At 37.7% G+C, this 13,375-nt stretch overlaps 1 protein-coding gene across 1 annotated transcript in view; it reads left to right on the top strand.

Annotated features, from left to right (window-relative positions):
• Nucleotides 1–249: 249 nt before the first annotated feature.
• apoba (apolipoprotein Ba) overlaps nucleotides 250–13,375 on the top strand; it is a 69,524-nt gene continuing 56,398 nt past the window's right edge. Inside the window, exons 1-7 of the mRNA XM_060855269.1 lie at nucleotides 250–289; nucleotides 8,026–8,141; nucleotides 9,146–9,291; nucleotides 10,923–11,079; nucleotides 11,619–11,774; nucleotides 11,891–12,012; nucleotides 12,969–13,054. Coding sequence (XP_060711252.1) covers nucleotides 250–289; nucleotides 8,026–8,141; nucleotides 9,146–9,291; nucleotides 10,923–11,079; nucleotides 11,619–11,774; nucleotides 11,891–12,012; nucleotides 12,969–13,054 — 823 coding nt within the window. The remainder of the gene's footprint in view (nucleotides 290–8,025; nucleotides 8,142–9,145; nucleotides 9,292–10,922; nucleotides 11,080–11,618; nucleotides 11,775–11,890; nucleotides 12,013–12,968; nucleotides 13,055–13,375) is intronic.

Consider the following 13,375-nt stretch of genomic DNA (forward strand, 5'->3'; position numbering starts at 1 on the left):
GAAAAGAAAATAACAGAATGTAGGTCGACAGGAATGAGATACAGAAATGGAACTTGCTAAGTTGCTCTTGAGGATTCAGGAAAAATGTTGCTAGGAAGCTTTCTGCTGGCAAAATAAAACTTAGGAATTATGTTATTTGAATCTTAAAGGTGGGGTAAGATTTTTTGCAAACATTTGTATGTGATGTGTGTTTGTTGTAAGGCCATCTTGCCAGAATTAGGTTCTCCTTCTTATCTGCAAATGAGTAATATGTGTCTTCAGATTCCTGACTACAAAGTGGTTGCAGAAGGTGAGACAGCGCCAAAGTAAAACCCTTCCGAGTTTGGCTCTTGCTCTCTCGACAATCATTCTGGACATATGCCCTTCAGAAATGCAAGTTCCCTACATGGTTCAAAATCAGAAAACCATCTCCACACTCAGCCAAAACCTTTGGAGCTACCAACCCCTCTACTTCCACAAGATCAATTACAGATTTCAAGATGGGGACAGCAAACAAGGTTGGAATATTAAGCTAATATTTTACATCTGTGTTTGCCAAGTAGGAAAATACAAGCCAGGTTTTGGTAAAATAGAAGAAAATTGAATTCCTCGAAGGTTAGAAATTGATCAAAACAAGATATTGGATAAATTGTGGGTAATTAAAGTTGACAAAGTACCGAATTATATTTATCTAAGGATAGTGAAGAAAGTGAAGTGAAAACTGCAGGGTCAATTTTTTCTTTAATGTTCTTCCGACTCAGGGATGATGCTAGAAGAATGAAGAACATCAAGTTCTCATTCAAAAACAGCATCAGATAAGCTCAGTGATTACAGAGTAGTTAAACATTGGTGTTCAGGCAACTTCTAGAAACAATAATTCCTAAATAATGAACAGTCAGATGGACAAATATGAGTCAATGCCCAAGGCGACCTAGCATGGATGGCTTAAGAGAAAACCATGTTTAACTAACTATCTGACATTTCTTGTTGAGCTAACAGAAATTGGGGAAATGCTGTTGGGTCTCAGAAGGCATTTGACGCAGTCACACAACAGACTGGTGAGCAGAATTAAAATACATACTTTAAAGAGGGGGCAGTAGCAATGTGGATTCAAAACTGTTTGAGTGAAAGAAAAAAGTGTTTTGGTTAATGGACGTTTTTCAGAATGGAAAAAACTAAGGTAGTGGAGTTCCTGAGGAATCAACCCCTTGCTGTTCCTGCTACCTATTTAAGAGTAGAACTTAAGGTGCTGGTCAAGTTGAAAAAGTAGCTAAGAATTCCTACAGTATGCAGAATGTTATTAATGGAATCATGGAGTACAAGAACTTACACAAGACACCAAACAAAAAAACCATGGATCTGCGAATGGTGAAAATCAGAAACAGAAATTGCTGGCACAATCCCGGCAGGTCTGACAGCATCTAAAAAAGAAAGGTAAATTAACATTTTGGATTCAGTTACCCTTTGGGCCTTTGTTTTATAAGGCATCAGGTTTGTTCTTGGTTGGAATATTCGGCCTGCGTGCTGCACTTTAGGAAGGATGGGAACACAGTGCAGAAGAGATTTCTGAAAGTAGTTCCCATCTGAAAAACTTCAATGATAAAGATAAAAGTTGAAAGCAGTTTCACTCAAAAAGAGTAGGCTTGGAGGAAAAGTGACTGAAGTATTCAAAATCATGAGATGTCTGGCATGCTCAAATAAGGAGAAAATCTTTCTGCTTCTGAATGGATTGAGAATGAAAGGGTTCAGGCTTAAATAAATAGTCAAAAAATGTGAAAGTGCCATGTGTAAAAACGTTTTCACACCGTGACTGGTTAGGAATTCACTGTCTGAATGTGTGGTAGAGACAGATTCAATCAAGACATTCAAAAAGGATTCAGATGGTTAATGGAAAAGGAAAATGTGCATAATTACAGGGAGAAGGCAGGAGAATGACACTAGGCAAGATGGTTATTTGGAGAACTACTGCAGAAATGTCTTCAACCCTGGCACTCTTCAAGAGCTGACCAAAGGTGGCATATGTCTAGATTAAAGTGGTGCTGAAAAAGCACAGCCGGTCAGGCAGCATCTGAGGAGCATATCCCAATCTCAATTGCATTAGAGAGGTGACAAATCCCCTGTTCATAAGGGCAAACTATTTAATCAAATACAATTAAGAAGATGTAAAAGTGACTTAAGGAGCAACGTTCTCATGCAGATGGTGGTGCATGTATGCAATGATCTGCCAGAGGAAGTCATGGAGACTGGTACAATTGCAACGTTTAAAAGCCATGATGTCGAGGTGCCTGTATTGGACTGAAGTGGACAAAGTTAAAAATCACACAACACCAGGTTATCGTCCAATAGGTTTATTTGAAAGTACAAGTTTTCAGAATGCTGCTCCTTCATCAGGTAGCTACCACTGTTGGATCGATAACCTGGTGTTGTGTGATTTTTAATATTTAAAAGACATCTGGTTGAGTATATGAATAAGAAGGGTTTAGAGGGATATGGGCCAAATGCTAGTAAATTGGACTAGGTTAATTTAGGATATCTGGTTGACATGGATAGTTGTACAAAAGAGTCTGTTTCATTGCTGTACAACTCTATGACTGTATAACTGTGAGAACCAGATTGATAGAGTTATGTGATTTGCTGCTAACAGTGGATTTCTATAAGTCAAAGGAAAATTGATGTAAACAGGTGGCACCGAGAGATCTCTTAGATCAGAAAGAAGCACTCATTTACCAAAAGAGGTTTCAACTCTCTGAATGCACAGCTAGTCTATAGGATCTCTGGTAACAAATCAATCATCTGTGTTTGCTCTTTTGAGGGAGCCATCATAAATCTCACATCTTCACCCATTCACAAGTATTTGTTGTTACCTCATCACCTCACTCCACATGAACAAATATTAAAACAAATCCTAGGCTATTAATGAAAGGATGAAAAGTGAAAAACAAGGAACTATGGATCAGTTAGACTGACATCAGTCATCAATAAAAGGTTATAACTCATTGTTAAGGAAATGCTAACAATGCACTTAGAAAATCGTAATATGATCATAAGAGTCAACATAGAATCATAGAGATGTACAGCATGGAAACAGACTCTTCTGTCCAACCCGTCCATGCTGACCAACCCAATCTAGTCCCACCTGCCAGCACCTGGCTCGTATCTCTCCAAACCCTTCCTATTCATAAACCCATCCAAATGCCTCTTGACTACAAGAAGGAAATTGTATCTTATATCTTATTGTAATGTCAAATAATTAAAGTTCTTTAAGAACGTAATTGTTAGGGTAGATTAGGGGTGGCATGTATATGTAATATTCTCGGATTTTCAAAAGGCATTTGAAAAGGTTAAGTGAATATTTAGTTTTAATGTTCTATTAAAAATATAAAGGTAAGAGTATATGTAAAAAATCTGAAAAGGAAATTAATGTTTGGCTAAATAACAGAAAAAGAAAATTAGGACTAAGTATTGGACATGATACACATCGATTTATATTTTTGGTTAGGTGCAATATTTGTTCAGCTTTTATACAAAAGTACTGTATTTGTATTTTTCTCATGTTAATTCAGAATTTACCAGCACTGAAATGTTGTATGAATAGACTTATTCATGTTACACAAATCAATCATTACGATAGGATCATTCAGGTCATAGATTAGAGTGATGCTGGAAAAGCACAGCAGGTCAGGCAGCATCTGAGGAGCAGGAGAATTGACGTTTTGAGCAAAAGCCCAGGTCTCTCAGTACAATACCATCTCGCTTCCCACAAATTAATCTGGTGAACATTCATTGAACGTTTTCTACAGCGACTAAATCTTTCCTTAGATAAGGAGACCAAAACTGTACACAATACTACTGTTTGATCTCATCAGAAGTCAGTACAATTGCAACAAGGTGTGTTTACTTCTATAGACAAATCCCCCTGTGATGAAGGCAAAACACATTTGCTTTCCTTATTGATAGCTAATAGGGCTATGGCATCTTTACCTTGACATTAAACCTTCTAGGAGCAACTCAAAGGCAAAATCTGATGTCAGTACTGGCCAATCAGTCCAGGTTTCCCACTGATAGATCACAGTAAAGCCATCAGCAAGGGCTATTCCACAGAGCATTCAAGCACACTGCATTGTACAGGTATACTGGCTCCCAGAAACTGGGCTATAATTGTAGCCCTCAGTGGTGGCCAACCTTTCAGAGTTTGCTATTATTGGGATGACAAAGTAGGCACTGATGGGTTTTTAGGTGCTGTAACTGACTTTCAGCGTGTGGACGAGAAATGGAGGAGGCGAGTTGGATGTTGTAAGCATAGATTATTGGCAGATTCTAGAGATAAACTTAGAGAATGGGAAGCAAAGCTGTTACAGATAATTCTTAGATTGGAAAGGAACCAGGAAAGGGCAGTACCAGAGTGTTAGGTCACAGAGGTGAAGCACTGGAGGAAGACTGAAACATCAGCTCTGTACAAACACATACACACTCCATACAATAAATAACCATTGTGTTTGTAAATACTTATGTTGATCGCTAATACTTTCCAGTTACATAATTGTATGTGTCAACTGTAGTTCAATTTGTAGCACTCCCATCACAAAGTCAGGAGGCAGGGGGTGAGTATCATTTCTACCTCACAATGGGAGTGTAGCTCTGTTGGGGGTGCTCTCTTTCAGCTGAAACATGGAATATTACATTCAGTTCTGGTCTCCCTGCTATCAAAAAGATATTGTGAAACTTGAAAGGGTTCAGAAAAGATTTACAAGCATTTTGCATGGGGTTGGAGGTTTTGAGCTAAAGGGAGAGGTTGAATAGGCTGGGGCTAGTCTCCTTGAAGTGTTGGAGGCTGAGAGGTGATCTTATGGAGGCGAATAAAATCATAAGGGGCATGGATAGGGTGAATAGCCAAGGTCGTTTCTCCCAGGATAGGAAGTCCTAAACTATACAGCACAGGTTGAAGGTGGGAGGAGAAAGATTTAAAAGGGATGTAAGGGGTAACTTTTTCACGCAGAGGGTGTTGCATATATTGAATGAGCTGCCAGAGGAAGTAGTAGAGACTGGCACAATTTCAACATTTAAAAGGCATCTGGATGGGGACATGAATGAGAAGGGTTTAGAGGGATATGGGCCAAATGCTGGTAAATGGGACTAGATTAATTTCGTATATTTGGTCAGCATGGATGAGATGGAGTCTGCTTCTGGGCTGTATATCTCTATGCCTCTATCTCATTTCTGTCATTCAGGTGGGCACCTGATATCCCACGGTATGACTGTGAAGAAACATCTATCTCTGGCGTGCTGGCCAGTAGTTATCTTCATTCACCGTCAAGCATAAAAACAAATGATCTCATTATTATCACAATGTGGATTATTGGAGATTGCTACGTATAAATTGGATGCCCATTTCCCAATATTACAAAGAGTAACTGCACTACACAAGTATTTGGGCTGATGTGTTTTGGTACCTCCTGAGATCCAGAAAGACACATGTAAGGGCATATCCCTTTTTTTCTCCCTTTTAACTGTGTGGAATCACGCAGTAGAAAATAATTTCATCAAACCTTGGTAATTCAGGATTTGCTGCTAAAATGATTTCAAAAAGTGCTCTGAGAACATGTAGCTCCACCCAACCCTTCTGCAAACTCCGCCCATGTTCATTAGAATATGTTCACAGAGACCATCATAATTGAAGTGAAAATCATCTTGCTGAACCGTCTAATTTCGACCTTAAGTTTAGCGATGTCATCTTTGCCTGTCTGTGTGAATCCAGTTCGAACTAACTTACAGTTTGAGTGGATCATTTATGTCACATTACCTGTCTAGTTAGCAATGATGCTGAGTTCTTCCTGAAATTGTGATTTAAATACACATAGAAAAGGTTAAGCAAGGACAGAAAAGGACAGAAATTCTGAAGTTAATATGAAAGAAAGTTTAGCTCCCTTTGTCCCAACTGCCTCAAAAAAAACCTAGGGTAACCTTTGGACTCTCTGATACCTTTTGTAACTGCAGTGAACTTCATAAACAGATTGGCTCAGCTGCAGAGACTATATAAATACTGCGCCAGGAACAGTCACTTCAGCAGGAGGAGATTATCCATCAGCTCAACATGAGCTTCATCATGAAGCTCTGTTTTCTGCTGCTGTTCGGGTGTGTGGTTTTAACACGTAAGTTTTCATTAACATTTATTCTCGCACGTTATGAGCCATTAAATGTACTGCAAAATGTAACGTATTCAGTACCATGTTTTACTTTGGGTGTTCTATTTGCAATTATGAATTCATCGTTCATTTAAATTGTAACCTACATTAATGCCTTTAGTGAGTTATATGCAATACGATCATCTTTCGAATATAAAGAATTAAAATGAGTTTCCAAATTAATTGAACAAAGTGATCTTTTTAATAAACACAAAACCTTTACCTACAACCCAGAGGCTAAAATGTTAAGTTAAAATATGCTTGATTCTGAAAACAATATTCAATTCTATCCAACTTTTTAGCTCCCAAATTGTTCAAACCATATTGAAAACGAGATTATCTTATTTCTACCCCTGAACTTCATAAATATTTGACTAATTTTTGGAACAGTGTGAGACAGAAACTGCAGTAGTTTCATGTTGTTTGATTAACACGATTTAATTAATGGAATAACAGGAGAAAACGAATCGCAATTTGCTGAAAATGTTTGCATCAAGAATTGCAGTTGAGATTTTTGGCAGTTTTTGGAATACTACATCTATAAGTCTATAATTTATATACATCTATACATTTATAAATCCCCATCCATAAATATTTCTTCACTTTTCAGATGGAAAATCTGAAGACAGAAAAACATGTTCAAGTAAGTAGCATTGTGTTAACCGTACTAGTCTCAATTGTTAAGTGTCTGAGAGCACTTTCTACACAGCAGAGTAGATCAAAAATATGTCGTTATTAATGCAGACAACAAAATTTCCTGAATTACATTGAACTAACTAAATACTGAAAATTTTGAGACACAAATCTGCTCTGAGAGTTATGGGAGCAGTTCTGTAATTTGGAGCTGGGGATTTGGAACACATTCCCATACCACAAATGCAAAAAAAGTGGGGAGACACATCCTCCCTAACTCCTGCTGGCTGCCAGTCTTAAAGATGTGTAAGACGAATGCATTTCTGTCAAGAATTTTGTCAGTGCAAGTATGGCATTCCCTGTTAAACAGCTGAAAGACCACTCTGCTCTCGGTTGGTGGAACAGCACCATCTGTTGGTCTACCGGAATGGTGCACCTTCCAAGGAAATATTGAGAAGACTCGGCAGTCTGTCAAATCGTATCTGGATCTGATTGATGATCAACCTCGTGATGCAAATATTAGGCCCCTAAGATAAAGGAGCAGCATTAGGCCATTCAGCCCATCGGGTATGCTCCACCATTCGATCATGGCTGAAATGTTTCTAATCCTCATGCCTTCTCCCTTGATTCCTTTACTGTGGACTCTCTAAAATGCACAGAGACCACTTGTCCCATCAAGTCTGCACCGACTCTCCAAAGAGCATCGCATCCAGCCCCCTACCCTATTCCTGTATTTGATTTGATTTATTTACTTATTGTAGTCACATGAACCGAAGTACAGTGAAAAGTTTTGTTTTGTGAGCAGTGCAGGCAGATCATTGCAAACAAGGACATATACATCATTAGGTGCTTAGACAGAGCAACACATACAAGGTTATGCTTTACATGCTGTGCACAAAGCAAGATTAACATTATAATACTGTATTTTACTTAACCCACCTAGCCTCCACATCCTTAGACACTGTGGAAAGTTTAGCAAGGCCCATCCAGCTAACCTACACATCTTTAGACTGTGGGAGGAAACCCACACACTCACTGGGATAATGTACAAACTCCACAGACAGTCACCTGAGGATGGGATTGAACCAGGGTCCCTGCAAATATAAGGCAGCAGTGCTAACCATTGAGCCATCGTGTCACCCCAAACGCCAGTCACTCACAGCCAGGCCTTCTACTAAACAAATTATCTTACTTAATAATTACAAAGTGTATTTATTTTACCCAATTACAGAACAGAAAACCCGCTTCAAAAATCTTAAGACGTATTTTTACAACTATGAAGCTGAAACCTCCAATGGAATAGTTGGGACTGAATACTCACGCTCTGGTGTCCAGATATCTTGCAAAGTAAGTTAAAGGTTTCTTTCAATATTCAAGAACTCAATACTTCAACCCCAATTTCCCCAAGAGATATCTGAATGGCTCACAAATCATTTACACATTTTCATATGACTAGCAGACTGTAAGGATTGCAGGGATCAATTAGCATAGTATATGTCTCGCCAATTTAATTTGGGGTGACTTCAACATTCTTAAGTTGTTCAGATGGATCTAGCACATTGATATGCATCACCCTGAATGCAAAACATATCCTCGATTTATCAAATGGATTTAAAGTAATGTATTTTACAAGTTTCTGATTATCGGCCAGTAAATGAAATAAGTTTGTAAATGCTGATTCCTTAAAACTTACACAACAAAGTTAAAAATCACACAACACCAAATATTAGTCCAACAAGTTTATTTAGAAACACTAGTTTCTGAGGCACTGCTTCTTCATCAGATGGTTGTGCATTCTGCTCCACGACCACCTGACAAAGAAGCAGCGCTTTGAAAGCTAGTGCTTCCAAATAAACCTGTTGGACTGTAACCTAGTGTTGTGTGATTTTTAATGTTGTTCATCCCAGGCCAACATTGGCACCTCCAAATCACAACAAAGTTGCTGTTATAGTTATTGTTTTAAAAATATTTTTACACAATTTAGATAACGAACTTCTACATTGTATTTCCTAACTTCTTGGCTAATTTAGTTGCTTATTCTGTCAATGTCAGAGCTCACAAACTCCCACTAAAATAACATTTGAAATCCTGAAATCAAATTAATACCTTTTTTCTGTGGTGTTTATTTACATATTTTAGGATTGTAAAACCTATCATTTCCTCACTCCCTGACTGCACATGATAAAAGAATAGGAAAATATTATTTCAATACATTTTAAAAAGTAAAATCAATATAGAATCATTTTTTAAGGTGGCAAGTAAGTCTCTAGTTTGTGCATTCGATTAGGAAAATAAACTGCAATTGAAAAGAAAGTGACAACAATGTGTTTAACTTGGTTGCTTTCCCACAGGTGGAACTGGAGGTTCCTCAGTATTGTGCTTACACCTTGCGGATAAATGCATGCAACCTGAGGGAAGTGCAAAGCAACAGTCCTGATGGCAACCCTGTCTTTGAGCTTTCCAGGAACTCTGAAGAGTTTCAGCAAGCTATGTCCAAGTAAGGAAGGTTGATATATATGAATCTTAAAATGCTAATTTTTGTGGCACTCCTCCTGTCCTCTGCTATTGTGTTAAAACAATCCCAGAAACCCTAATAAAGTGGAGTAAACAGCATTCTGGGAACAGGGCTTTGGTGGGGTTGAGGTTAGGGGGATTTCAGAATACAGCCCCTGAAATCGTGCCAGGCAAACACACAAGAGAAAGCTAAAAACTGCAGTACACTGCAGACCTACGGGTTTATTTGAATGCGCTAGCTTTCGAAGTACTGCTTCTTCATCAGGTGCTAGTGAGAGAGGAAGACTTCAAACTCAGAATTTATAAGGAAAAGGTCTTCCACTCTCACTAACACCTGATGAAGGAGCAGTGCTCTGAAAGTTAATGTTTTTAAATAAACCCGATAGACCATAACCCAGTGTTATCTGATTTTTGACCTGTCCACTCCTGTCCATCACCAGCATCTCCACAAGAGAGTGTTAATCACACAATTTGTAAGATTGAGTGAAATAAATGGTTGCTTGTGATACAGGCAACTGTATACTTAATTCACTCATAAGACATCCCTCTTCTCTTGATTTTACTAAGATTTTAGCTGTTTAAAATAAATTAGATTTTGTAGAATGGGGTGTCCCTGCATATGCTATTTTCTTTGTATATTACTCCCTGTGGGTGTCACTTATCTTACAAAATAATTTGATGAATAGGACTGCATTAGTCGAAGGCGTTTTCTCATCAATTAATTATAATCTGTTAATGTGTGAGGTTCATAGCTGCTGAAAAACTGCAGCAAAAAGGATCAGGATAAGCCGGCTCCTACTCAACTCTGCAATGCCCAATTTCAAAGCAGAAGTTTAGATTAGACTTACAGTGTGGAAACAGGCCCTTCGGCCCAACAAGTCCACACCGACCCGCCGAAGCGAAACCCACCCATACCCCTACATTTACCCCTTACCTAACACTACGGGCAATTTAGCATGGCCAATTCACCTGACCCGCACATCTTTGGACTGTGGGAGGAAACCGGAGCACCCGGAGGAAACCCACGCAGACATGGGGAGAACGTGCAAACTCCACACAGTCAGTCACCTGAGTCGGGAATTGAACCCGGGTCTCAGGTGCTGTGAGGCAGCAGTGCTAACCACTATGCCACCGTGCCGCCCAGTAAATAGGTATTAAACTCTCAGTCCCGTATGTAAGAATCTAATGCTTGCTTTTATAGTTGTCCAGCCCAATTTCAGATATATATTTTTCAGCATCCATTGGTACTTATGTTTATATGCATTGTGGCATTTTGCTCCTCAATGTTAATTGTAGATCTGCACAATTTTCACGTTAAGTAGTCACAGCCTCACCTTACTCTATGCCATTTATACTGAGACTTTCCCAAAGGAACTTTAAAATCCTGCAATAGCGTGAGATACCATTGAATGCTTAAATAATTTTTCTCGATATATAGAACCATAAAATGGTTCAAATAATTCTCCTTATCAGTAATAATTTTGACATGTGGGAAATGATGGTGAAATGGAAATGAAAAAGAAATTAAACAGCCTACATTTGATGAGCTAACATTAACACCATTATGGGTGAAGTGATTTGCTTGAAATTTCTGTAAAATATTTTCTTCCATAGGTATGAGCTGAAATTCACAACAGTACATGGACATATGGATGTCAACCTCTACCCAAATAAAAATGAACCAACCAACATTCTCAACATCAAGAGAGGAATCATTTCTACTCTTCTGGTGCCAGTGGAATCTGATGAAGATGTACAGACATTTAACACAGTAAGTTTTTTTTTTCTAATTAATTTTCACAGCCCAAATGGATTTAATATAAATTCCAAATAGATGCTTAGCTTTTAATACCCATTTCTGCAGCAGTTTTTGCAATAAAATTATTTGGCCAAATCTGCAATATTAAGCAAAGCAAATCTACAACTTGTTCCATCTGGGACTGAAACTGGCCAATTTTGGCATTTAAATTTAAAGAAACAAAATATTTTTCTATGAATTGATTCCTTGAAAATGATCAATATTGAGTCAGTTTTTAAAACTCCTTTGAAGATAATCTCTCCAGCTTGGAAATTAGTAGATCAGATCATTTCCAAAACAGTTCCGTCAAACTAGTGAGAAAAAGCTTTGATTAGTTTTGTTAACTTATTGTAAAGCTAAGGGAAGACTCAGAGGTAGAGAAAAAGAATGCTTGGAACACTGCTGACTTATTTGGGAGTGTTCGGCATTTGCATTTTCATTTGTTTTGATATAATTAAAAATAAACACATATTTATTAAAAATGTACATTTATATTTTGTTTTGTGACTCAGCCTACAGTTTATGGAAATTGCACAAGTGAAGTCACAGTGAACAGCAGAGCAGGGAGTGTTGCTACTCATGTTACAATAGGAAGAGATCTTACTGCTTGTGATAGATTCACACCAATTGCAGAGCACAGGAGTCCTTTGGCACTGATTACAGGGCTGGTAAGAAAACAAAAATACTTACAATACAAACAATACCATATCTTTTTGTTCCAAATATAAGAAATTTAAGTTTAATTATTTGCCAATTCCTCTTTATCCCTTTATCCCTAACACAGCATGTACCTGTGATGAACTTGTTGAGCAGTTACCAATCTTGCAGCTATTCGCTTGATACAAAGAAGCATATAAAAGAAGCTACCTGCAACGAAAAGCATATCTTATCGCCTCTAACACGGGAGTAAGTTGTTTCACCAAAATAACAATAGCGTTTCTTCACAGGTCAACACATTCACTGATGGCAATTTAAGATAAATAAACCATTTGTGTTTTAGCTGTTGTAATGTTCTTTAGTTTATGTTTGGTTTATCATTGTTCCTTATATGAATCCTCTGCAGTAATCTATACCAAACATGGTTTTTTTGTTTTGCATGTTGATTCATTGCTCAACCATTCAATTGTTTCAGTCAAGGCTAGTTTTTCACCAATCCAATTGGTTTAATGCTTCTACTGAGAAAAGCAGTCAGATGTCGTCTTAAAGTTTAAAGTTCTTGCAGCTGTTGTGGCAATTACTTATTTAAATCTTCACAGCAGTTACTGAGAATTTGTGAGGAATAGGGGAGTGGGGAGTTGAATCGGCAGGTTTCGCCTTCCAAGTGGAAGTGATCACACAGAAAAATCTGTCCCTTGTTTCTTTTGAATTCCTGAAATTAAGGCCAATTTTATCACCGTTGTTGCTTTAATTTATAATAGCAGAGCTTGAAACAAATTACACCAGTTCTTGACCACTACGGAGTGCCAGTTACATTTTGGTATTGCCACCAACCTATTGGTTAATATATTTCCAAAAACCCCAGCTCTGTTGAAGAGTTATCTAGACTTGAAACGTTAGCTTGCCCTCTCTCTCAATGGATGCTGCCTGACCTGCTGTGATTTCCAGCACTTTTTTGTTTTCAAACATAATACCTTACTTTCAGAAGGTTCACAGAGTAATATAAAACATTTTTAGGAACAAAATCAAAATAAGGAGGCAATCCTCACGTCCCATAGCATGTTAAATTTTTGCTTAATTTTCAATTTAGTTTTTGCACCTAAGATACTTTATGATGACCGAAGCCTGAAGCTGCCTTTTATCAATAGAACTATTGAAAAGTGCTTGATGTATATTTGATTAAAGATGTATTTTTCTCTTATTAGAGATCAGTATGGAGCTGTGTCATACGTAATGCAGACACTTAAACTAGAAAATGTAATCGCAACTAATAACAGACACTTTACTAAAGGTGAGATTTACCTGACAGTTTCCTCAATTTTGTTTACTGTTTGTTTTGTTTAAATTTCTTCTCCTCTGATTTATAGCTTGAACTTGTTTCTCGTGGTAATGAGAAAGAAATCAATCTCTAGCTTTATACTTTTCTTTTAAAGTCCAGAAAATACTGTGCGATTGAAAGGTTAGCATATTTGGAATATGCTTAATCTTACCTTTTTTTATATAATGAAAGAAACGACAGGTGTAATTTTCTTTGTTTACCTTCCCGGCCCAATGAAAATTAATATTGGAAAATTTGATGAGTTCTCTCCATAACTTTAATGAATGGAAGATC

This window comes from Hemiscyllium ocellatum, chromosome 3 (assembly GCF_020745735.1).
Source record: "Hemiscyllium ocellatum isolate sHemOce1 chromosome 3, sHemOce1.pat.X.cur, whole genome shotgun sequence".
Classification (NCBI taxonomy): Eukaryota; Metazoa; Chordata; class Chondrichthyes; order Orectolobiformes; family Hemiscylliidae; genus Hemiscyllium; species Hemiscyllium ocellatum.